Raw genomic sequence first — 26,974 nt, 5'->3', positions numbered from 1 at the left:
TTACGCTAGGAATAATTAGAGAAGAATGTTGCTGCTCCATTCCAGTTTATTTAACAAACATCATTCCTGTGCAGATCTGAGACAGAGAGAGAGAGAGAGAGAGAGAGAGAAAGAGAGAGAGAATGACAATGCACTTCTCCAAATAGATTTTTATTCTTCAGATCATCAAAGCAACTTTAATCAACCTTGATTCACCCATTTCTGTCCCACTCCTTCATATCAAGTCACCATAACATAACCCAATTTGCATTATCAGTAGTCTTAGAGGTACTTTGTAATACCGCCGTCCCACTCTGGTCCCTTCAACCAAATATTATTTTCATAGACACAAAACAAAACAGTCTTCTTTAATTCCCACCGTCTCCACTCCTCTGAATATCTCATATTCATGAAGTCAACGGACAACAGATGCCAGACATTGCTTAGTGATAAGCAAACAGACACACACACACAGACACACACACACACACACACACACACACACACACGCAAATGCAGCTGCTGTTCAATAAACATTTCGACAATAATACTCTCTGTCCCTTGGTCCTTAAATCCAAGAAGAAACACAAACAGAGTGTGCAGGAGAAGAAAAAAAAAACAACAAGGATGCTTTCTATGACATTTCAAGTACAGTTTACACAGAAGTCTTAACAAAACCCTCTGGCACAGCCAAGTTGAAGGATTAAACTAAACAAGCGCTTGAAGGCATTTCGTGTCTAGATAAAATCCGTGTGCATCGAGACAGTGCTGCTTTACATTTTAGCGTTCTAAGCGTTGTGAATATTTCGCATTCACTGGCACGTTTCATTTCGGCACAAACACGTTCCTTTTTCCAAGGCACAGCGTGATAGAAAGTACATTTCTTATGTCACACACAGGGAAAATAAATGACATCATTCCTCTCGATTTTGTTAAGCCATCTGGGACAAATCGCACTTAGTGCAAATGTTTAATGACTGCTTCAAGTCTTATTCAGGCAGCGTTCCACCGTGAAGCTGGTTCCACAGAGATAGACACGGATCGAACTGCGAAGCGGTCTAGTATGACGGCAGCTTTCCTGTCACACAATGGGACATAAAAAAAACCAAAACCTGCTGACCAGGGGCAGCCCATTTTTAAATTGTTTTTTTTTTTTGACAAGCATAAGGATTTAACAAGAACAAATTGCACAAGAAGGTAGCTTTTTTTTTTTTTTATAGTGCAGCGTGTTTTTCTTACTAATTCTTTGTCTTCGATCTCATTCTGTGTGCTGGACAAACCGGTTTTTGCTGTTTTCAAGTTGTTGGGGGTTTTTTTTTTTTTGCATAGGATGAAAAGGACACATGACAATAGGAACTCTTTAGATGTGCGCAGGACTCAGTGTTTTGCTCGCAAAGGCACTTGGATGAAAGCAGCACAAGAGTGACAATTTTGAAATTTTCATTTACCCTGTTGCAATCAGCACTTATTCATTCATTCACGTGGGTATAAAAGCGCTGCAACGCGTGAATCAAGGGCTTAAAACTGTCATTTTTCCACCGTCTTTTTATTTGCTCTCCATACCTATTCAAACGGTGTGTGTGTGAGGCCTTGGAGAGGGAGACGACTGGAGAGTAACTGCACCGTGGTGAAACAAAGTCACTTGAGGTTCCTCGCCACTTTCCTCCTCCTACCACTCAAATTTCCACTGCTGTGTTTTGTCTCCCGGGGTGCATCGCCTCATCTGGGCGTCCGTGCGGCCCTCTGGTGTGCGATAGGCTGTCACGCACATGTCTGAGTGAGGGTGGTAGATGGTCCCGTCCTGAAACGATTTTAAGGGGGATACATTTAGATAGGGAGAGGGGCAGGTGCGATAAGGTGTGTGAAATCTCATTCCGTGGAGCCCCCCCCCCCCCGTACCTCTCTGAACTCCCAGATGATGCTGGGAGGTTTGGCCTTCCTGTCACCGGGGCAGTGTCTCATCCCGATGGAGGTCTGTCCTTCAGGAACTTCGGCGCACAGCTCCGTCACCGAGTTGAAGCGGATCTCCTTCTCAGACGTGTACTCGAAGTACTGCAGGAGGAGAGAAACACGTTTCCTTCAATGTAGGGAATAAAAAGTCAGCTTTACTGAAATGAAAAGAAACACAGCGAGGAACACAGTAGGTGATAGGATTACGACACCGCTCGGCCTCTATTCCAGTTGTTTTTCTCTCCCCGGTTCATTAAGACAGGCTTTTGCGCAACGGTTTTGGCTTAACAGGAAGCTTTTTCCTCTTCTTCTGCGCCGGGATCGAATCCTGGCTGAGCTGCCGCCCGCGTGACGCGTCGAGGGATCTCATCAGCGAGAGACTCGGCTCTCTCAATCACACTGACGTGAACACAAACCAAACTCTCCCCACTCCTCTGGTGTCAGTTCAGGCCCATCGGGACAGGAGGTGCAACACTACCTGGGCTACCTGCTTAATGGAGCATCGGGTAATCAATCTTCATACTTGCCCATCCTTCTCTTCACATCTCATACATCTTTCAGGCGCATCGGGGCCCGTAATGATCGTCTCTAATAAGAGACTCACTCATTGCCCCAGTGCTTGGCTTCAAACTTATTTAGCCGGTCAGTGCTATTCATCCTGCGAGGCTCATGTATCTTTTAAATGGAACTTGAGGGTTGTTTTTTTTTAAATTTGTGCCAGAAGAGGGAGAAAGATCCTCAGGTTTTTTTTTGTTTCAGCTGGGAAGTCATTAAAACGTTGATTTTCAGTCATATTTAGTGGTTTTGGGGGTTTTTTCAGTGTGACTGGGGATACCCGATGCGCCGGTTCAGAAGGGTAATCAGAGATATCAAGCTCTGCCCATTCTCTGTCGGCGACATTAAATATACATCCTCCCAGATAAATTATCTGCTGGTTGCTAGAGTACAAGAAGAGTTAAGTAACTGCGCGATGTTGTCCAGTTGTATCTGACCCCAGTGCCAAACCGTTCCGCCCCTGATGAGATCCGGCAGACAGAAAAGTTCTCGTGTGAATCGACCCTGGCAGCTTGTTTCAGGGGTGAGCAGAGAGGTTGGACATTTCAAGATACATCTCCCACCAGGGGGAGAGAGGTAGTGACAGGAGAGAGAGAGAGAGAAAGAGAGAGACACCTACCTGGTTGCCTCCCTGGCCGTGGCAGCCGAACAAGGAGAGTTGGGCGCCGGTGGGACTGTTCTCTGGTGCGTTGTAGTCCAGACACTCCGAGGGAATCCCGGAGCTCCGCACCTGGTCGTAGAGGAACAATAAATAAAAATAATAAATAGAAGTTGTGTGTTTTATTCATTCACGTGACGCAGGTCAAAAACAGAATCGCAGCCGGAGATTCGGATTCACTCCCCTCCAAAAATATCATTTGCGAAACTTTATTTTCCGCACCGGCACACAGATGTAGAGCAATCGATATGAAGCACTTGAAGCAATTTGCTTTAACATCAAAATGTCAACATTTCTACTTTTGAGAAATCACTGTTTCAGGTTACTTCATGATTCAGATCTTTGCACATTCCCCTCCTTTTATATAACATCTGACTTCATGAAGCAAAACGCACGATGGTGAATTTTTGGATTTTTTTTTTCCCCTTCAGATGCAATGGTTGAAATTTACTGAGTAAACCCAGACTTCTTTGCTCCACTTCAGGGTTTCCAAGCCTTTGTTTGTCCAAGTCCAGCCTTCACCCCTTCCACAGAGTTTTCCTTGTATCGTGTCTCTCTATTTTTGACTTCAGTACCAAGGCTGGTGCACACAGAATATAAGTATAGATATAACACAGAGGCCGCACTTGTGACAGAATATACAATGGACTACAGATATGTGCTATAGATACTCACAGCCCCATGCCAGCCCTCCCTGTCCTCTGGCACGTGCAAGTCAGGGTAGATGTTCTTCAAATACCAGTCAAAACTGTTGCATTTCAGCTTTTCCCTCAGGAGCAGCCGCTGTGAGATATCTCCATATGTCTCCTGCGAAGTGAGAACACATTTAATTAGATGTCTTTCCAAATTTGATGTACTTCATCAGGCAGGAGAGGATGCTCAACCCACAAAAAAAAAAAAAAAAGCCACTCCGAAAAAGTAAAGATTAAAAACTTGTACATGGATCATGCACATATCACATTGTAGTTTGCACCTTTGTAGATAGCCATGTTTGCTAAGCTCCACCTTAAGCAACTCAAAGATTAGATCATTTACAGACTTTCTGCAGAGGATGAAGTACAGGTACATGTTAATGCATTAGTGTAAACTTTGATATTGAAGCAGATGTTACAAAATTGGAATGTACAGAAAATCCTACTGGGATAAACAAATGGGGGAGTGAAGTAATTCAAATACACACAAAAATTAAATAACAGAACATTTGGATCTTTTTGATCCTTAAAACTGTTAAACTGCTCGACATAAAACAAAGGAGTCACTAGAAATAAACGCTTGGTGCTCTTGTGAGGAACAAGCAGTTGGGAGAACTGATTAACAATAAATCTGAAACACGGTGAACGTCGTCGCTCTTGGGCCTGAACAATGAAAAAATACCAAATCAACAGACTTGTACTGATTTTGGCTACAAGATCAGCTCATAAATATCGTTTGATCAAAGTTCTATAACATTAATTATGCTTTTTTTTTTCCCACATCGGTGAAACTGAGACATCAATTTTTAATTACGCCCAATCCTCTGAACCACATAGGGCGGCATAGATTCTCTTCAGGTTCTCAGGCTTCCCCCGACCTCCAAAAACACGCACTTCAGCTGAATTAATCACTCCAAATTGTCCGTGGGTGTGTGTGTGTGTGTGTGAATATTTTTTTTTGGTCTTTTGTGTGGCTCCAGTAGATGAATATGAATGATGAATGAATGAACCACATAAGTGCACACTTGGGCATGTCATCTCATGCACCCGGCGGTGTTTCAGTTCATGTTAACACAAAAACAGGTGATTCATCAAAGGCACTGAGCTGCCATGTCTGCAGCCTCCTGCATTCCGGCATCTCAGTTCCATACCTTCCTGGCTGGGGGGTTCCTGTTGTAGAAGTGTTGTTTGTAGGAGTCCATCCAAACCTCGGCAGCTCGCACAGTGTTCTGGAGAAAGTTGGGCCGCGCGTAGGGGGCCTTTTTTGGAAAGACGTGGCCCACATGGGAGCAGGGGTGGATCTCCAGACTGCCCCCACACTGCCATACCTGAGGGGATAATTATGCTCTACTATAAAGATGTTTTTAACTTCTGTTCACCTAATTATTCACTGTTGACAATAGAAAATTTACAACAAGCTCACATTTGATCACATAATATAATTGTTACAGAATGATGACGCACAAAGTCTCCCAGGAAAATGAAAATGACAAGAGTTGTACTTTGGACAATGAGTCAAACAATGCTGCTCAGAGAACCCGGACATGTTGAAGTGCCTTATTACACCTGGTGACCTTTGGCACACGTTTTACTCATTCAGATTTGAGCTGCCTGCCAATAAACGTGCAGGTAATGTCAAATCACATGGAACTCGACGACACGCAGAGACTGAAAAGTTAAAGGATTGATTTTAAATTTCCTTGACGTAGAAATTTGCATCGTCTAAGAGCTTCCCAGACAATTTGAATTCAAAAAATAACGTCATTTTAGGCTGAAAGATTGTTAACCGGGTCTTTTTGGCAGACATGGGCTGAGTGATGCTCCAGTTATACAAGATAAAGTCATTATCATACATCTATGGCCTCAGTCAATAATGACAGTCCGTTTCATCTTAATACACCAGGAACGTCACCACACACCTTCCGTCTTAGCGCTTCAAAAACAGCGTTGAAAACCAATTCACTAAACATAAATTATGTATGGTAGGACGTACCGGCGGGAGATTTTTATTTCCACATGCATAACCCATCACTCTGGGGAACAGTCTATTCATCTTCACACGTAAATCGTCGTGCGCTGCAGATCGTTTGCATCCAATATACCTTACCTACCCTTAAATGCACCAACATCACACATAACCTAAAATATGTGCCAATTTGATCGATGCAGACAAAAATAAAGGGACACTAGCATCACACCAGGATGTTGGACAAATTTGGGGGTGCAATTTCAGAAGATTAGATGACCCGAAATCTCTTTGGGTTCAGTGGAGGAACTGAACTCACCCTGAAGGAGAGCTCCAGGTTTTCTCCTCCCCACACCTCCATGCCCATGTCATACGTCCCCAGGTATTCAAAGTAGATCCTGCTCACTGCAAATAGTCCCCCCGCCATCGTTGGAGACCTAGGAGAGCCAGTGACAGTAAAAAAAGGGCTAATATATTTGTTTTGGAAGGAGTTAGGACTAGAAGTGTGAATATTAGTAAAATAATCCACATATGTGTAGCAACCCAACTGCCTGATTAAAAAACACTATATAGAATAATGTTATGAAAACAAACAGTCAGACTTTTAGTCCATTTTATTTCCATTGCAAGCTTTTCCAACACAAAATCATGTGTCACTGTCGAATGTGATCAGCAGGTCAACCGGCGAACGCAGCGCGAGCAGCATCTTTGGCTGCAGGCAGCTGACGAGAAATTGCCGAAACAAAAGGTTACTGATGGTATTGACGTTTTTTGTAAATGCGTTGCGTCAATGCCGATGTGGGTAAGTAAAAAAAAAAAAAATCAATAAGAAGGATTGTCTTTAAAGAGACAGTCAAACTTTGTTAGGGTATAGCAGAATTGGAAATGTAGAAGGTTATACAGTAATATAGTTTATGTATTAGCGTTGAGGACTACCTGATGGGGTCGGTGCGAGACTTTCGCCTCTTGCGTTCCACTTCGGGGACTGAGTGCCACTGAAAGGTCAGTCTCCAGTCGAACCCTCCGATCATTGGCTCATCCGTTTGCATGTAAAATTCGAAGGTGTTCCAGTCAATGGTGTCGATGACAGGGCACACAATGGTGCTAGCGTTGTTTCCAATCCTAAACAAACCAAGGTCAGTGATGAGGAAACAGGACAGAAAGAGAGGAGGAAAAACCAGAACATAAACAGGTTCTAAAAACAACTTTTAAAGTGGTTCAGGTGGGTTTTCAGTCAATCTGGCCGACCTACCTTTCAAGCAGAGGCTCGATCCAGCCTGGGACACACTCGCAGTGGCAATCCAGGAACGTCAGTACATCGCCCGTGGCGTAGGTGGCGCCAATGAGGCGTGCTCGTACCAGACCCTCCCTTTTATTTGTGAGGATAAGCCTCACGCGGTCCAGTTTACTGATGTAGTCAGCGAGTTGGGACTTCAGGTAGCCTGTAATTTAAAACAAACACACGATCGGCATTTGAAGGATGAAAGTCTATCCTACTGGTGACATCAAAAAGTCACCATTAAGCCTGAAGACTGAAATATGTCAAAGCACCCTGAGAGATTTGCAGTTATCGCCAAACCACTTTCTTATCAGTTTTCAAAACTGACAGCCGAGGAGCAACATTAGCATTTCCTTATTTCTGACCACCAAAAGAATGCAAGTCCAACAGTTCTGCTTCCTCTGTTGTGGCCAGATTTGCCCATAAAAGTTTCCAAGCCTTCCTGCGCCTGCCAGATGGCATTTGGCAGGGGAAGTACAGAGAGTCTGGCAGAAGAAAAAGGCTGCCAACCCCCAGACTGATGAGTGTGGCTCAGACTCAACCATAAAGGAAGCCTGAGGCCTACAGAACCAAACAATTAGCTAAAAACCGGGGTCGTGAGTTCTGGATTTGTACGATAATTCAGCAAACAGCTTCTCAAATTGGAGACACAAGACAAAATCATTACAGTCTATCTGTTGGGGGAGTGGCGCGTCTAGCATTCCTTTTGGTCAGGGTGATCAGCGGAGAGGAAATTGTGTCATGGAGGCTCAGAGCCGACTGAAGTAAGTATTATGGTGTAACGTCTCTCAGACACAGACCAGACGAATTGCCACAGAAAACCGACTCCATTACTGCAAACATGCATCAAGCTATTTGATTGTGCATCGCCGTAAACACACGTAGTGTTTGTCAGCAGTATGCAACAACCAAATCAGACAAGAACAGCTTAAATCCCTCAATACTGCTGACTGTGGATTTTTTTCCCCCACATTTAAGTAGTTACTTTTACCAACTGCTGCAGTCTGAAAACTATTCAAACCACTGCTGACCCAAAAGGAACAAGAGAAGACAGCTCCAGTGGCAGAAAACCATCTAAATAAGGTGAATGATGAAACATGTCAGAAGCTGTTCTGCAAAGCAAAGACACAAAAACTGTAACTTTATGGGATCAGCAGTTTGGAAAAAGGCTCGGTTTCAAGAGGAGTCCAGGATCATTCTGGAGTGGTCAACACAGTCATCTGACCTGAATTCCACAGAAAATCTTGCAACAAATCATTCAAATCAATGCTATAAGAAATTGGAGGTCTCTTTTCCCATGAGGAAGCTCTTAAGAATCCTCAAGATGTATTAATACGCATCACGTCTACAGCGGGTCATTAAAGGAAAAGAGTGCTCTAAAAGGTACAAGAAACGACAGTCCATACGTGGTTGAAAAACTCTGAGGCTGCAGAAGTACAGAAGGTAGCATTTTTTGATGTGATTGAGGAAAAAAAAAAGTATTCAGCTGTTTATTCCGTTTGAGTTTAACGTGGTTACTGCAAATTACTGATGAATTGCACGTCTTGCCAGTAAACCTAATATGCAACATGAGGTTGAATAATGACAAGGCAGTCAGAGACTGTAACATCCCGTGACTTCCCCTGACCTACATCCATGATAGGTCAGGGTACCCTGAAAGAAGTACATGACTAGTGCATAGCTTTGACCTTTCAGGGTAGGTCAAAGCTATGCACTAGCTAGTGCATGGGTAGATCAAAGAACTAGCTTTGATCTATGGTCTTCCTCACAGTGCTTTTTCTTTTATCTTTCTATGTGCAACGGTTGCAAAGATATTTGGTGGACATGTGAACGGACGAATGAACTCACGAACACTGACAATTACAATACATCACCGCTTTGAAGCGGGATGTAATTATACTGGCCTGTTTATCCAAAGACGTATCATTATCCAAGTTAGCGCTGATCTGCACAAATCAGTTCACATGGCATTAGTTTACTGCAACTGAAGACGACAAAAGCTCAGGAAAGCTTTTAGTGGAGGCAGTTTTGTTTTCACAAAGTGTGTACTGAAGGCCGGACCTGAGCCACACAGAGGCTGACAATCCTATCAAGAACTTATCTTGATTAGGAATTTGAAAGCCTCCCTCTTACTCTTGCTGTCTCTGGTGCTCTATCTATCTATCTTCTTACCAACCTACCTACCTATGATAGTTGGGTAGGAGTTTTTGCGTGTGGGCATCCAAAAATGTGATATCCACACAAGCGGACGCCTGGTCCAAAGACGTTAAAATAACACCTTTTTAATTTGTTAAAGGAAAAGGACCCACATTGCTTCAGTTGAACATTTTTAACCGCAGTCCGAACATATCCAAATCTGTTCACTTCTCCGTAGCCGGCATCTTTTCCTCGTGTCTGGTTTGAGTAATTTCTCTTGTTTGCTTTCAACGTGGAGAAATCGCACAACAAATGAGGTTTGGATTGTTTGCTTTGGGTGTCAACCCTCCTCATTTATGAGATTGAAAGACATTTTTCTGTTTAATTTTGAGATGTAAACGCTGACATATTTTTTCAGAGTAGCAGGTCGCACCTCGGTCGCTGTAGTCGTCGATGAGGATGATCTCTTTCAGCAGGATGGCCGGCGTCGTCTCCAGGACGCTGTGGATCGTCCTCAGCAGGGTGGACCAGGCCTCGTTGTAGAAGGCGATGATCACAGAGGTGGTGGGGAGACGCCGGTAGTCGTACTTCTTAGTTCTGCATCTGGGGTGTGTTTGTGTGTGTGTGTGTGTTGGGGGGGGGGGCAGACACAACCGACAAAACTGTTAAGAAATGAAGTCCTAACTGAACGAAAAGACAGGACTGTTGGCTGGGGGTGGGGTGTGTGTGTGTGTCTAGACGTAATTCAGATGGCAGTCATTAAAACAATAAAGATGTGTAGAAATATGGATGGGGTGGGGTTGGGGGGGGGGTATCACACCAGTGAGCAACATACCACAGAGAGACCACAGAAACTTTAACAAACAGAGGCGAAGAAGGCGGTGGGGGGGTGGGCACAGAGAGAACCGCATCGGCAACACCAGGAGAAAATTAAAGTTAAAAACTTCAATAAAAATCAGACACAAGCAAAAGAACTGTTGGATGTTTTATTTTTAAATACTGGATTTAAATATTCATGAATTAATGGATCGTAAATCAAAGAGAGTTTAACCGCTGGCTGAAATATTTTAGCCAGAGGCTCTGCTCACATCTATGACTCTGTAGGTAGCGCTTACGATTAGAGCCAGTATGTTCTGCACTACAATTAGTCATAGCCCTTCAGCAACCATGATCGCAACTATGCAATACTTGATGGAGGAGAGCAGAGCAAGTCTTCCGTCTAACCTGCTCCCCGGTGGAAGCTGATGTAACGACTGAGTAGGCGGCGGCGCTTTAACAGATGTACACACACCACCTCAAAATAAATGATCTTGACAACGTGTTTCCTTACACTCTCGCTCAGAATTGGAGCGGAGATGGTATAACGCACTTTGGGCTGCAGATACAACCAGCGTTACACATACGTTATCTCACAAATGTCACTTCAGGTGCGACACATAAGCCGTTCAGAGACTGCGTCCTTCAAAGTTTGTGTTTGCAAAACGAATTCTTTGCAGCTGCTCGTCAAGGCCGACCCATTTTTGAAAGATCCCTCAAATCTGACCTGAAAATGCAAGGTTTTTTTCCCCATCTTAGTTAGATAGATATATACTTTATTAATCCTGGAGGAAATTGCACATCTTATGGAAAAAATGATCACTGACTCTGTCGCAGGGGGCTGAAGGTGGAAGGTCTTAATCATCTGTAACATTACCAGGAAATCACTGACCAGGAAAAAAAATTCAAAAGCAAAGGGAAAATGTCCCGCTGAGTGTAACAGAGCATCCTGTGATGTCATCAAAGGGACGGTCTGTGTGGAACACACTGAAGGGCTGATGAGGAGATCTCTATGTAAGGGTTCATTTTGTACATTCAGTAGGGATGATCAGGCTACTTTTGAGCCTCTGGGCATCCCGCTGATAGAATGATTTATTCCAGTTTTCATCGTTTCAACCTCTAAAATAATCTTTTCACACATCTTTCATGTCATGACTTCCATGATCCAGTTTAAATCACTGAACATAATGTCTTTAATAGACAGGGTTTAGATGTAATTTCAATGTGATGAGGAATCCACTGATTAACAGAAATCCATTCCTTACTGGGATAAAAAGCGGTTGTCACTGCACTGCTGGCTCTCACATGTTGGTTCCAATAGAATGGGAACCAGTATGGGTTTGGGTAAAAGGCAACATGAGAAACTACTAATAAAAGAAAACTCTGGGTTTCATCCAAGATGTGCTGAGCTGAAAATAGCCCTGGACAAAAAAAACAAAAAAAAACACTGGGAAGACTAACGCCATTAAAGGAGAGCGTTCTTACACCAACTTCAAGGAGCCTTTGCAAAGAGTTGTGAGCGCTTTCATCATTCAGTTTGAAACTGTCACTGGAAAACTAAGTGTAGTAAACAACTGAATTTAATCTCTACTGAGTAATTCATCCATAACTTGAAATATAGCACATGTGTCAAACTCAAGGTTCCGGGGCCAAATGTGGCCCACCACATCATTTTATGTGGCCCTTGAGACCATAAAAGGTCAGAGTGTCTAAACATAAATAGGTTAAGTGTGCTTTGACCAAAAACTACATTTCCCACAATGCAGTACAGTATTTTTCACACTATAAATCACACTGGATTATGAGGTGCACCTTCAATAAATTGCCTATTTCAAAGAACATTTCATATATAAATTGCACTGGATTTATAAGGCGCACTGGATTATAAAGTGCACTGTCAGTTTTTGAGAAAATTAGAGGCTTTTAGATGTGCCTTATAGTGCAGAAAATACTATAACTTAGCTCATTATAATTTTGACAAAACCATTTTGAACAAAATTAATTTGCTAACTTGTGTTTGATGTTATTTTTCTTTATTCATCCTTGATTGATGGAGTTCTGTGGGTTTCATAACTTGACAATTTAAAAGTATTTATGTTATAACAGAGAAACAAATATTTTTTCTGTGTAACTGAAAGGTTTGTAACTTGATTAAGTAACAAATTCAGTTATTTAACATTAAGGAGTAGTTACATTTATGTTACATTACACTGAGTTACTTTTAGTTACATTTATAAGTTAAATCTGGCCCTTTGAGGACAACCACTATGCTGATGTGGCCCTCGGTGAAAGTTTGACACCCCTATATTATAGCATAGGAATCAATACGTAGCATTCAAGGCCATAGACTTGTGTGTGTGTCACTTCCTAAAGAACTATTTGAGTATTTAATCTAAATCTGTGAGTAACTTTCTGGCGTGTTCCTCTTTGTTGTTACTCACTCGTTCATCCGGTGGTCCTGGATGTGCCGGTGGAGAGAAATCTTATCGCTGACATAGATGTTGATGGCGTAGTGCTCAATGCTGTCCTGCTCCTGTTTCTTCTCTTCGGGGTTGAGGTTGAGATGCGCCGCCCGACCCCACTCCCCCGGTGCGTTGTTGTCAGGTGAGGGTTTAACGTACAGGGGTCGCGTCAGCTGCCCCTCGGCCCCGATCTCCTCCACGGAGGGCGGCCTCGCCCGATAAACGTGATCCTCGTGTTCCTCATCCACAAAGGAAGAGGAGGGGAAGGAGGACCGTAGGATGTATCCCAGCCACAGCAGCCAGAGCAGGAAGCTCGCCTTGGCCAGCAATCCCAGTTTCCGAAAGCAACGCCCCCTCATGACAGAAAGCCCCCCAGGGTGGCAGCGTGACTGGCGTGAGCTTCAGGGGGTGCCCTAAAGGACACAAGCCTCTGGAGGACAGGAGACACAGAATGGAACGTGTTAGTAAATTGGAATACAGAAGAAAACGATAATCCAATAACTACCAGAGAGGAAATTTATGGGTTTGAGCTCTTTAATAAAGACTCTCCGCATTAGAATGAGGTTTTATCAGGTAGCAAACTCCATCACAATTAACCCGCAGCTGCACCTGAACGCTGACGGCGAGGAAACGCCGGGGTTTTTTGGTTTTTTTTTCCTCTCATTTCCTCAAGTGCCTCAAGGACGCAGCTCCAGCGCAGCAGAGCAGCAGTCAGTAGTCAACATCGTAAATGTAATGGCGCGCTCAGGGCTACATTAGGATGCTCATTAAATACAAATGGCAAAGATAGAAGAAGCTAATTTATGGCTTATCGTACAGTAATGTGCTAAATAAATAGCCCGTGTTGCATTCTAATGAAAGATGTGGTAACCTGATGAACTTTCAGTATGATTGTGCGGATTACTCCCTCCCCTTGCGCTTGCTTAATCTCAAATAAGGAAGGGTTTTAAGTGTGTAGAGGTGATGCTGCACATTTTGACAGCTTTTACAAATCACGATGTGGGATCGGTCACATGGCAAAGATGTAAGACTTTCATCCATGGTTCCAAAGTTTGTATGAAAACTTTTTAAGTATGGCTCAAGCGTCTCCCAAAAACATGCCGACAATGTGAAGTTAAGTCATCGGGCAACTTTTCTGTAAGCACAATGTAGCAATCAGCGTTTTGTTGCTGCAGCACACGCAGCAACAACATCTCTCATCAGAGATGACTTAGAAAGAAACCAGCATAACAACAGTCCGTCATGCTGGTAAACTAGCATTTTGTTTATGCCTAGATAAAAGATCAGAGCAGATTTCCACTCTATTCCACCAAAAAAAAAAAAAAAAAAGTTAACCAAAGAACTGGGTGGCATATTTTCATGTGATAACAGCTTTGTCTTTGTCATCTGTAGATACCCCAAGACAGTAATTTTAACATGTCTGGCAGATTGGTTTAGCTTGGCTGGATTTGAAGGAGTTTGAAACTGTGTTATGTTGACACTGAATGAAAACTAATCACATAATTGTGTTGCCCTGATATCACAACAGGGTGTCATTTACTACATTTCCGGACGGAGCCAGACAGGATTAGCAGCACCAAAGCACACGCCAACAATGTCTCCCTCTTCCCTCACACAATGAGGGTTACTGTTATTTTCACATTGTTCCATAATTCTGGGAAAATCTTTCCTTTTATGTCGTTTCAGAGAATGCACTGTCAAATAAACGTGGAAAAGTGTGCTTCAAGTACTGTGTGAGTCTCTAAATCTGCGCTCTCGGAGTCAGACGAAGCTCGGTTTGCCACTACGAGTGCTTCGAGGCAGCAGAACAGCCCTTTCACTCCGGTCTGGACCCGGGCCAGAGGACTCAGGAGTCCACTCCTGGGGTTACAAAATGAAGACGCCTGCAGACAAAACCTCCTTTTATTAGCTGTCCATCACAGCGTTCACTCACTCTGAATCCGATAGCTTCGCTGTGGAGCCGTTACAAAGGAGCAGGAGGGGTATGAAGGCCTAGAATGCAGTGCAAAACCTGACACACGTTTTGGTGAGGAAGAAAGCATAAAAAAGTAGACAAAGGATAGGTTTTTTTTTAATAATCTGCAATAACGGGTTTATGCTTATCCTTAAAGGAGTAACGGGAGCTTCAAAAAGGTCATGTTGTACAGAAAAAACTATGAAGCGAAGAGGAAGAAGATGATCAGTTTGAGGTATTTCTGGGAACAGCATGTCGTGTTCGATGCGGTTCAGTCACTCAGATCTGCCTCATGCTAATTCTTCAAATATGCAACACAGAAATCCAGGCTGTTATCTTCTATTTAGATTTTGAATAGCTGATTATTATTATTATAATTATTATTATAAATGTATTATTATGAAAAGTTTAAAATAAAAGACCCTATCCTTGCAGGAGATTCTAAGGATCCATCTGTCAAACTTTCTTTTCAAAGCTATCTTGCAGAATGCATGGCTCATTTCATCATCAGTCAGTCCAGAGAAAGAGGTGAATATCTGTAAAGTACTGCATTCAACAAAAACCTGTGGAACATGTTCACCCACAAACAAAACAAAACAAACCCCCCCCCAAAAAAACCAGTCAGAAAACAAAGGTAATCCCAAGAGCCTGAATGATGGCACCTTTCACAACCCCCCTGAAATATGTGTAAAGCAACACCAACAACATCTGAGTGATGACAGGTTCATTTTAAAAGCTTGACAGGGATTTGATCATCACAATGTTGTTCTATGACACAATAAAAACCCCTGAACTCTCCTCTAAACCTGACAAACCCTGAAAAGTCCTCTCATTTAAAATGAGCAGAAGCGTCACAGTGAATGACAGGGGACTCACAGACGCGACTTTTATCTTATCTTGCCACTGGGTTTTTTTTTAGATTTTGGGGGGGGGGGTTTTGCATAAAAGGAAGTAAATCGTAGAGAGTCTTAGTCACACGGGTAATAAAAGCTGCATAATAATCAACAGGTCGCATCGGCTGTCAAATAAACAGGAGTTCGGATCGTCCCGGGGAGAAAGAGAACCAGATTAAAGGTTAGCGCAGCAGACAAATGACAAATGTCAACTTTCCATCCACGACAACGACTATTAGCAGCGACAGTCACCCCAAAGGTCTGCGTTAGCTTCAATATCAAAACCACCGCGCCGATTAACTAAAACTTAACTTGTGGATAAGCGACAAATTCAAGAATTCATATTAAGTTTACCGAACGGACTAAACAGAAAAGTGTCTGTGGGGACAGAACGAGCGCGACCATTACGAAAAGACATTTCTGTCAGGAAAATCCAAGCTAGCTTGTTGAACTTTACCTGGACAACCAGTTACATGTCTCGGTGTTTCTTCGAGTTTCAGGCTGATTTTTATTTTTTTTTATTTTTTTTTTATTTTTGTCAGCCTGTTTAAACGGCCGTCCTCCAGTTTCACCTCTGGTTTGCAGATGTCAGCACACACATACCCCCTCCACGTTGGGCTTCTGACCTGCCCGTCAAAGCGTCCGTCGCAACCATACTAGTTCCGGTTAAGCCTGTCAAAATAAAAGCACTCACTAAAGGACCAGGAGCATTTGGGAGCTATTATGAGGTGTAAACATACCAGGGTGTTGGTTGAACAGCATTAATCAGCTGTTACTCAATGTGCTTTGACGTGGTAAAAAATATAAAAGAAAAAAGGCTTTTTGTTTTTCCTAAAAGTAAACTTCACTCTATGTCATCTTTCAAAAACAAAACTTCAATCACATAGTAGAAAATTATAAAATAACTTGACAATCTTAAGGAGAAATCTGAGCGAGATTTTTTTTTTAAAAATCGAAAACATAATGATTAACATAATAATTTAGGGTATTATTTAGTTTCCTACTTTGGGATTGTCAATATGATAACACACAATCAAATAAATTTATTTAACTCACAAAATTAAATTGAGTTGAATAAAATGTGTTCATTTCCCGTAAATGTCATACATGCTTAAAGTACAAGAGAAAATAAACATTTTCTTGCGTTTATAAACTATTATTTTGTTACACAACATAAACAACTTCCCTTCAGAAGAGGCTTCTAATTATTGCCATTGATTAATGTGGCACACCAAGTAAACTACTGTACATAGAAGATATGTTTGGATGAGTTTTCCATCTTTTAGAATACGTACATCATTTAGAAAGTGTGACACTTTATGCTTGAGATAGTGAAGGATTTAATAAAATTCACAACGTGTCTTGAATCCTGTCTCGAAGTTCACAAGAATACTGAAAGGATCTATTTATCCTCTGCATGAATGACCAGTTACACACACACACACACACACACACACTCACACACTCCCTTTTCCCCTGTGTGTTTGCCATTATATGCTTGGTTTGTTTCCTCATAGTCTTCAGGTCCTGTTCAGGCCGGGCAACACTTGCCAATAGGATGTGCAATGCAGGAGTGCAGCCTGTTGTTGGGCAGACACCTGCACCACTTGGTAACTTGCCAATTTTCTTTAATTCCTCCCTCTCATTCTGTCTCTTTTCCTCTTTTTTCTCTCACCAGTTGAAACCAATTGACACCTCATTTTTTGCCCCCATCCAGAACTGAAGGAGGGTCTGTTTCCATTACAGAAATCTGGAGCTTTCACAACCAGAGGGAGGACTCTAATGTAGGTCTTACGTTTCCATCCTTTTCAACATATACCTGCTCATCCTAAATTAGCTGCAAAACATATCAAATTTATATAGAATCAAGCATTGTTTTGATGACACATTTGCTATTGTGTTAAAAGCAAGTGATTTTCAACCAGCTACCTTAAAATACATGTGAATTTTTTTTCAAGGTTAAAGCACAACCCAACTGGATTTTTGCGCAGCAAAAAACAAACAAAAAAAAAACAAAAAACCTCTCAAATTAGATGAAATTCAACTGATTCTGAAAAGGTTTTGTTGAAATCTAGAAGCAGTGATCTGTGTTGGATTTTACTGATTTGTTGGTCAGCATCCCAACAAGCCCGTGCCTTTGTGACCCTTCATGATAATCTGCAGTTGGATTCGGCTCAACAGCTGCAGAGCTCATGATTGCAATCGCCCTTGTTTGATGGATTTGATAGAGATGAGTCAACAGCCCATATTTGACCTGGTGTCAGAGGCAGTGAGATCAAACAAGAACAGCCCCAGTAAAGACTGACATCTAGTGACTGCACGGTACACAGCCTGTGTAATTCTTACTTCCTGCATGGACAAATGTGTTCGCACAAGCAAACAAATCCAAAGGGATGTTTCACTTTTCACTCAGTAGTGCAATCTCGCCGGAGCCAATTTGGGCTCAAACTGTAAAATAAAAACCGGGGGAAAAAAACTGTCCACGTTTAAGATCGATGTGTCTTTCTGCAAGATTTTGTTCCCTGTCTCCCATGACTGAATGGCGGTTTATTATAACAATTCATCATACATCTAGAATTAGAAGCAAAGAGCTGACATACATGCTGAGTTTGCCAAAGAGCTAATCAAGAGTGAGACCTACACTCAGCAGTGATCCGAGGACTGTGTCTCTGGGTCTATCACTTCTTCACAACTCCATTCAATTACATCTCTATTCACATCTGAACTGACACAACTATTAGGCCAATGATTTCATTAGCCGTCTGTCCTTTGTTCTTCGTGTTCATTTATTCTCTTCGTGCAATAAATCATAGTGAATAGGGGTCACATTGTGGGACCTGGCTCCTTGAATTTAATGGAGATGGATTCTGGCCGACACTCTCCTTTAGCTTATTAGCACCCCAGAGAGTTGAAGACACAACAACCTTCAGGGAGGACTGAATATGGTTATCAATTAATGATTCTCACAGTGGTGGCCGTGCATCCTTCATAACCTTGGTTCTGATGCGAATAAATTACCTATGAGCAGTCAGATCTCACCTATTGAGTCATGTGATTCTTAAAATGATGGGAGATGCTGCTCCTCCATGCTCACGGTGGTGGTCATTATTTATTTGGCATCCAAAGGTTCACAGAGGGAAATGTGAGCGATAAAGCAAAATCTGATTGGATCTTTAGGATCTATAAAGAATGACACTTGAGGGATAACGTAAAAAACAAGTAAAGTTTTCCTCAGGTTGTGTTGCTATAATCTGACTCATTTCATCCTGTGAGGAGATTTATGCACAGAAAAGTCAAAAGACAAGGGATAAGGTGATTAGCGCTCCCTTTTTGATGCAGCGCCAAAGACTGGAGACATCTCAATCCATCTGAGTTTGTGGTGCTTTGCGCAGACAGATTTTGAAATATGTCATACAGTATTTCCAGAATTTGGCTGAAGAATAAAGATCACTTCCAACTGATGACAATCTGTCTTTCATGATGCTGTTTGACTGAATGAGGAACAATCACAAAGAAAGTTCATGAAATAACCACCAAGGTTGTTTTATTATTATTATTATTTTTAATTTTACATCAATTGTACAGTAGATGTAATTTCTTAAGAGTCTCAGGCTCAAAAGCGCAAAATCTTCAATAGAACCCTCACATTCCATTGATTTTTAGTGCCTTTAAATCATTCATCTGTTTAAAATGTAATTGGACTCTTTTTACCAAATAGAGAACTAAGCACTTCTCTGTAACATAAACTGCAGGGCTGTGTTTGAGAGGGTAAGAACATGCACAAAAGGTAGAAATAGTATTAGTCATATAAACACTTGATACCTTCTGGATGCTGCATATTTGGGGTCAAAAATTGGACGAACGCTCTTCATCGGAGCTGCAGATGATCTGCTAGCGGTCATCTGGTGACATCTTCGTACCTTTGACAGATCTCCTGTGGCTGACAAATGATGTTAATTAGCACCGACCTAGCTCTGCTTGTCTGTTTGTACCTGTTCTTTTTTTCCTCTGGAGGCATTTTGACATTCACAGTGTGAAAAGCACAGGTACAGACAATAGAAGAGTGACTCAGCTTCGGCTTCAGCGTGGTGATGTCTCTCGTGCTTCGACACTATGTCCTTGCTTTGGGGTTGTTTCTGAGTAGAACATAACCATTGGTAACAGTGTCAGTAACACACACTTTCCTTTCTAGTTAGAGTTAGTGTTTTGGGTATATGGAGGGGGGGGGCTATATTTGTGAAACGTTCTCTAAAATAAGAGTTGCGGTTGTTGGGGTCAGTGCGCTGTGTCGGACTCTCCCTGCATGATAATCATGTTTAGAGAAAAGAGTCTGATCACTGAGGACAAGTGTTTTACTGTCTTAAGTGGTTGCCAACCAAAGCTGATGGTTTGTGTTGCAGTGTGTGTGTGTGTGTGTGTGTGTGTGTGTGTGTGTGTGTGTGTGTGTGTGTGTGTGCCATCTATTTGATTATGCAGCAGAAGTAAACCCAGAGCTGCACACATCATCAGCATTACAGAGCTGGGAGGAAGACAAGGGAGACGAGCAGGAGAGGGAGGAGTAGGTTGGGGAGGATGGGGGCAAGAGTGTTGTCTTCATGCCAATCAACCCCCCTCAGCAGTCAGTCCTGCCCGGCCAGGGGGGGTCCCAATGGGAGACTCCAAAAGAGACACACACACACATAATCATCCACCTCCTCACTTTTCTCCAGTCTCCTGTGTCATCGTCGTCGCCTCCCGTGAACACGATTGTCACAATTTTTTTTGCAGTTGCTTTTCCCTCTTAAATCAGTTTGACAGCCACTGATGGTTTCTTCCAGAAATGAGGAGAGCTTAATAAAGAATCTCACTCGCTCTTTTTTTTTTTTTTTTCCTTTCGGGATGTCATTTTATGCAGCAAACACCCCGAGGATTTTTTAGGGCTTCAACAGCGAGCTGTTCATATGTCAGCTGTATTTGTAGGGGGAACAAACGTAATATTTTAATCAAACACCAGGTTGTTATCCCACACAGCTGCGCGTCTCCATTTGAAAAGAAGACGGTATCCGCTTTTTTCCTTCATTGACTAAGAAACTGCCACATCAGGCAAATAAGTTTCTGCCCTTATTTGATAGTATTTAACTCAGGTCAAAATACCTGCATCTTTTATAGGCCAATAACAACAACGACAAATAAAAAAGCAAAAAAAAAAAAAAAGGCAGTGAGATTGAAGAGCTTTTTCATCAGCGGTCTGTGAAACAAATGGATTGTGTCAGCAAGGTCAAATCAATCAGTAGTTAAGTGCAGGAGAGGAAAGATTTTCAATCACGGTGTAAACACAGCAACACAATTCCTTCCATTGCAGCTGTGACACACACACACACACACACACACACACACACACACACACACACACACACACACACACACACACACACACATAAACACAGGTAAACAAAAACATAATCCACATCAGATGCTATCAATCCATCAGTATGAATCACAGCAGGGGGCGGGGGGGGGGTCCACTGACGATACTCCTGCTTGGTTTTAGGCCCTCCCATCCCCCCTGTTTGCTCCTGATAACACCGTAGGAATTGTTCCTCTGCCCCCCTTCATATTAATCAAACCCTCTTGGACAATACAATTGTTCAGACCCGGTTCTTCCCCGGTCGCCGGCCTCATAAAAACATCAACCAATCCACCACCAGCAAATAATTTAAGTCTACTTTTTCAGTGGCTGCCGCACCAAAGTCCTGCTCCCAAATGAGCCACTTGCAATTGTTTGTGGATGACTGAGGGGTTTTAATATCTTTCCTTTCACTCCAGCTGTCATCACACCGAAGCTTGTTATCAGGAAGTTCTCCCACAAACACGCGCGCTATTGTGTTTACTGCACGAACTTTTCATGAAAAATGTGTCGGTGTGTTGTGATGCGAAATTGTTGTCATGTTTTCTAAAATGCTATCTTCCTTCCCGTGGATCGGTTTGGAACCTGGAACGCATTTAACTTCACATTTCACTGATGTATTACAATCGTTAACACTTTCAACGGAAAAGCAAAGCGCCGTCGAAAAACACATTAACCCAGGCGGTTGGGGAAATGTGGCGATTCATCAACTTCAGTTTTTTTGTTTTCTTAACCCGTTGCGAAAAAAATCTGGCCCTCTTTGCCGAACGCCGTCCTAATCGGCCTCGCATCACTGCTGAGTGAATCTGACAGGGTGTCAGAATGCAGATGCTTCCCTTCACAACTGTGGTTATTCTCCTTATTGAGTGTGATTTTTTTTTTTTACATCAAAGCAAGGATTACTACATGTGGCACCTTTGATTCATATCCAATCTGTGTGTGTGTGTGTGTGTGTGTGCCCCTAAAGTTCTGTGTCTCTGAATGAATAAGCCATGATGACAGTATACCGATGGGAGCGAACACCTGTCACTGTCAGCAGTCTGCCGCTTCCTGCCACCGACCGACTGTTTCATTCAAGGTCACCTTGTGTCCGTGGGACCTGAACGCCGACTGGCAGCTGATAACTCAACGCTGGACGATACTCCCACTGAGGATAGAGGGGGTGGTGGGGGGACACTTGTCATAACTGACCCCTATCTGCTGTCAAGCAGAGATTCATCTCTCATCGTTTGAAACTGGCTTCGCCGCCCCGCCCCCCCCATCCCTCTGTGTTTTCCTCCTCTGTCCCCCCCGCCTCCCTCCATTGCTCTCAAATTTGCCACCTCAGGGACTCTTGATCTGTTTTTACACTTTATCTCCTGCAGGGATTTTTTTTTCCCTCTTCTCTCTCCGCTGCTTTACTTTCATACTTCCTCTCAGTCTTCTCTTCTGTTTGAGTTGTCTAATTACTTTTGTCTGTTCCTCCCTCAGACGCACTGTTTGATGTCTACCATTTCTTATGCCTCCATGACTCACCACCTGTCTCTGAATGATAATATTCCAGTCGGCTGTTTTTATATTAGCTAAGCTTATTTCTCTTTGCCTCACTTATGGGAGTGCTGATGGTACCTGATTACGAATCGTTCCCCTCTCTGTTCCCCTCTGCCAATCTCTGCACACACATACACACACAACCGAGGCACATACACAGAAATACACACACACACACACACTCCCACACATCTGACCAGTCATTAGCTGTCGAGAAGGAACAGAAGTACTTGCGGGAGCTGACACAGGAGAGAAGGCGGTCATCCAATCCAACAGGAGTCGAGCAAATGACAGAGAACATTTTGTTGTAATTAATTTTCTTCCCATTAACGGTCGCCACTCTGATGGGGGCTTTTATTTACTCTGCATGAATTGCTTCAGCTCAGGAAACGACGCTCGAGTGCATTTGTTTGCTCCATGGAGAGACATCACCTGGAAAGGGCTGTAATTTTTAATTCAACAAGGTGAGAATGAATTTCACCCCTGGTGTCAAAACCATGATGTAATACAGGCTTTCATTAACAATGTCTCCTCAATAATACCGGCCATCAGCTCAATGACGCTCAGCATATGTTGATGTTTGCTATCCATCAGTCATACCCCAACATATTACAAGAGCTTCCAGGGACTATCAGAAAAAAAATGTCAAACTGCCTGTTCCTGCACCCCGCTTCATTGAGTTTACAGGAAATCTGTGATCCGAATCTGTCCATCAACTCAATGGTCCTCTAAAGGACAACCCCAAGTGCAAGGACCCCCCCCCACACACACACACACACACAGACTTCCACATACACTCACATACAGATACAAAATGTCCATGAGGCAGATTAAACTGTTGAAATATTTAATGAGAAAAGACTTCGAATTTGAAGCACCTTTACATTAATTAGACTCTGGGGTGAAGGCTGATTACATAAGTTAATATATCACTTACGGGTATTTATTAATGATAACATGTGTAACATTTCTGCATTACTGCATTACAATATATGAAACAAAGCTACAATTGTGTCATATATTCTTATTCAGTTGTCCACTTGCAAAAATCCCAAGCATTTCAATGTATATTCAAACCTCAGCACGTGTTTTATTAACCAACGTTCTTCTCATTTGTTAGTCTATTCCAGACTATGAACCATAACACAAAAACTTAAAAATATGACCTCATTCTTAACAATTCTATCTCTTAATGTGGTCAATAAAAGCAGTGATTCCTATGACCCCACACTCCGTGTTTTTGTTGGGGTTTTTTTTTTTTTTTTTTTACTGGCAGACCACATGTGACAGTAAATGGTGCATTTAAGTGCCCCATCTAATGCATCCAAGCTGTGTGGTTTCATTATTTTGCATGCGATGCACATTAAACCTCTATTCTGACAGCTAACATCCGTTCATCCATTCTGCTTTTATATTGTCTGCCCATTGTAGGTTAGTATAACTGACACTATTCCAGTAAGGAGACACATTGTGATGCTGCTGACGTGTGTTTTGTGTGCTGATGCTGCACAATGTCTCTTAGTCACTCCTCCTATAAATCAGCTTATTCCATTTCACTGTGACTGGTAGTGTATTCATGCATGCGTTGAAATTCTTAGTCGGAGTCTGAATGAAAAATAGCATGAACACAGGGTGAGGCAGGAACACTGAGGATTCAAGCCTGCACTGGGTTCAGCGGGGGCCACTTTGTGACCTCCAACACCTGTCGTCAGTTGTTCAGAACTTTTTCTTACACAAAGTTTTGTGTTTATTGACTGATGTGTCACTGTCACTCGCCCTGAATCTCAGTGAGAAGTGGCAGCTGTATCTGAAGCGCTGCCTCATTCAGTTTTAATAAATCATCCCCAGTCACTCTGTTTTTCCCCCCTGTCTACCCCAACCCTCAGCAGCTTCATCCCTTTTCCCCGCTTATCTAAGCCAGCGAGCTGCCTTCCCCTTCTCCCGACTCCCTATCTCTGTTTTGCAATTCTCTTTCCCTCACTTTACTTTCCGTCTTCTGTCTTTATCACTTCCAGCTGTCAATCTCTTTGTCCCTCTCCGATCATTTCCCACCCCCCACTTTAATACTTAACTTCCCTCTCTTTCACTGCACCCCCCCCTCTCCCCTTTTAGATGCTCTTGAGTTCCGCAAAAAGAACCGCCTCCCCTGTCATCTCCTGTGGGAGTGCTGCTCACCGAGCCTGTTCTAAAAGCATGAGGTCGTTGGATGGAGTCATGTACTGAGGGTCCCTTATTTTTGCAGACATATGGTGTAATGAATGGAGAAAACCTCTCACACACACTGTCTTCAGAATGTTTTCTGTCCTACTGCTTCCTATATGCTCCAACTCTTTTCTCTGTTGGCCATCTACCTCTCCTTGATAGGCCATAAAGCACAAAGGGTGCTATAACCTTGTGAGGAAGAATAGATATCACCACCAGAATAGACTGACAAATTAATTATGCTGCCACACACACACTCCATCTTATAAATGAGCCCAATTTACACAAGCAATCATTTACCTCAATGGGCAAACCTGATTTTATGAGGCCTTGGTGCCCAATCTTTGTCACTGAGTACATTCAGTATGATGTAAATGCTTCTTTGTCTGTACCTGCACTTCAGCATGAGTTATTGCACATAAATAACGGTTGATTAGCCACAAACTGCAAGATGTGATACTTGTTATATAGTGAAGCATTTTTTTTATCACTTTATCTCTCCCTCTCAATTTAATTTTCTCTTATCCAGAGCACATGTGTGCGTGTGTGTGTGTGTGTGTGTGTGTGTGTGTGTGTGTGTGTGTGTGTGTGTGTGTGTGTGTGTGTGTGTGTGTGTGTGTGTGTGTGTGTGTGTGTGTGTGTGTGTGTGTGTGTGTATGCGTGTGCAGGGGAGTGTATCTCCCTCTCAATCTCGAACCGCTTTTATCAGACACAAAGTGAACTGATGTGGAAAAAATATGCGGCACAGCAAATCCTTGTTAAGACCCTGCAATCTGTTAGATCTGTGACTCCCTGTCCCGCTCACTTTACTAAATGTAAGTGTCATATTTCATTTTGGTAATTAACGGATTCTCAAAATTGGACCAAAAATGTAAAAAAAAATTGTGGACACCAGAAAGAAGAAGGGAATTACACATGCCAATGGATCAGAATAGGACTTATGATGACACACAAGACTGAGATGGAAGGTTAAATTTTGGAGTTTAAAATTAACACTGATGAACAATTTTAAATCAATTAAATTAAATTAAAGCAAAATAAAATAATTTCCTAGTCTTGAGTTTCCGGTTAAATGAAAGAATTCTTAAAAGCATACAAATAAAATCTATGAAACAAATGAGCCACTATAGAAATAAACTTTATAAATTTATAATCCAAAGGGAAATAAAACAAGCAGCATAATAAAATTACTTGAAATACAGTGAACACTGTCACAGATGGTAGGAAACAGACATAAGTGCACAAAGAAGGTAACAAGGAAGGAATGGAGGGAACCTGCAGAGGGATATTAAAAGGGTGAGACACCAGAGGGGTACCGGGGAGACAGCTGTGTGAAAAAATGAATGAAAACATCACACCTCATTTAGATATATATCAAAAGTTTTTTAAAAAGTTATGATATCACTTTTCTTTTAGTTATGGATACAGCAAGGCTATTCAAGCGGCATCAACACTGTTAGCGGTAGCTCAAACATAGCATACCAGATAATCATTCATGCTCAAAATGTCAATCTTCAACATTCAAACTTGAAAGAAAGAAAGTTGTCTGAAGTGGTTGGGGGTTTATCTTGCAGAGACCAGAAAAGCTTCACATCCATAATAACATATCATTTCAGTTGTAGCTTACCTCAAGGTTGGACCATAGAATTCTCCAGGTGGTATGTCACAAAAATATGCTGTGGCGGAAAAGAAATATTATTACAGCCGAGACATCTGAACAAACACGTGGCAAAGACAGTCAGCCAATATCAGCCAACAGAATTCACAACACAGCCTCCTTTCAGTCTCTGTGGTAAACAACAAGGGTGGGGGGAGATTGGAAGCAGCATGCACCCATACCCAGATTTACATTCCAATCAAGTGACATCCCTGTCAGAAAATGGCTTCATTTTCTTTACTCTTTACGTGCACACACACTGGTGCATGCACACACCATTACTACAGAGGTGGGCACGTACAAAACAAGCACAACTAATGTGCACAAACACACCTCTGCTCACGCCGCTGCCTCTCTGCTCTCCTCTGATTCCTTATTGCATGCTTTTCTTTTTTTTTGTCTCGGTTAAGTCTGACTTGTTGAAGTATCAATACCGGGTTAGAAGTCACAGGAGGCGTCTTGCTGCAAATCTGTCATCTTGCCTGCTCCTTCATATCTTCTCTTGTTATTGAGATGAGGTCAAAGACAAAGGTCGCTGTCAAGCCTGTTCCTCCATGATATTTATTTGGAAACTGGAGAGGAAGATAAGGAGGCATTTAGAGGGGTTCAGGAAACCAAAGCCTGTTTGCCCTGCACAGCTCCGATGTACATCATTGATAATGTTAACCCTGTCAGGAGCTACTGCTTGCCTGAGAAAGTCAGAAGAGCTTCATTTGATTCAAGGGACGGCTCATTAAAAACCTAAGGTCTTTGCTTTGACTCTTGTTTACAGTTTCAAAATGATGATAATCCACTCTTTGCTCATAAATGTCACGGTGCAAATGTCACCGGAGAGCTATTATCTCACAGCTGCAGTTGT

General features: G+C 42.4%; 2 protein-coding genes across 4 annotated transcripts in view; one reads left to right on the top strand and one right to left on the bottom strand.

Moving 5' to 3' along the window:
• Window positions 1–28: 28 nt before the first annotated feature.
• Window positions 29–26,142, bottom strand: poc1bl (POC1 centriolar protein homolog B (Chlamydomonas), like). Of its 3 annotated transcripts, XM_068332697.1 has the most exons (12): window positions 26,086–26,121; window positions 19,163–19,280; window positions 12,473–12,923; window positions 9,649–9,818; window positions 7,053–7,242; window positions 6,737–6,922; window positions 6,120–6,237; window positions 4,986–5,162; window positions 3,818–3,949; window positions 3,104–3,214; window positions 1,879–2,031; window positions 29–1,780 (listed from the first exon to the last, which is right to left on the bottom strand). In XM_068332697.1, exons 3-12 carry the CDS (start codon window positions 12,850–12,852, stop codon window positions 1,649–1,651), a joined length of 1,749 nt encoding a protein of 582 aa, XP_068188798.1. In that variant the 5' UTR covers window positions 12,853–12,923; window positions 19,163–19,280; window positions 26,086–26,121; the 3' UTR covers window positions 29–1,648. The 3 variants fall into 3 exon arrangements, with proteins under 3 accessions (XP_068188798.1, XP_068188799.1, XP_068188797.1); XM_068332698.1 differs by lacking the exon at window positions 19,163–19,280 and having other exon boundaries at window positions 26,086–26,142; XM_068332696.1 differs by lacking the exons at window positions 19,163–19,280; window positions 26,086–26,121 and adding an exon at window positions 15,798–15,929.
• The window catches only part of c14h18orf21 (chromosome 14 C18orf21 homolog), a 35,334-nt gene continuing 23,787 nt past the window's right edge, over window positions 15,428–26,974 (top strand). The window contains exons 1-3 of the mRNA XM_068332700.1: window positions 15,428–15,521; window positions 16,858–16,950; window positions 17,058–17,124. Of these exons, the coding sequence (XP_068188801.1) occupies window positions 16,899–16,950; window positions 17,058–17,124 (119 nt within the window). The 5' untranslated portion in view covers window positions 15,428–15,521; window positions 16,858–16,898. The remainder of the gene's footprint in view (window positions 15,522–16,857; window positions 16,951–17,057; window positions 17,125–26,974) is intronic.

This window comes from Antennarius striatus, chromosome 14 (genome assembly GCF_040054535.1).
Source record: "Antennarius striatus isolate MH-2024 chromosome 14, ASM4005453v1, whole genome shotgun sequence".
Taxonomy (NCBI): Eukaryota; Metazoa; Chordata; class Actinopteri; order Lophiiformes; family Antennariidae; genus Antennarius; species Antennarius striatus.
Note: the sequence above shows the minus strand (reverse complement) of the source record. Positions and strands in the feature narration are given on the sequence as shown.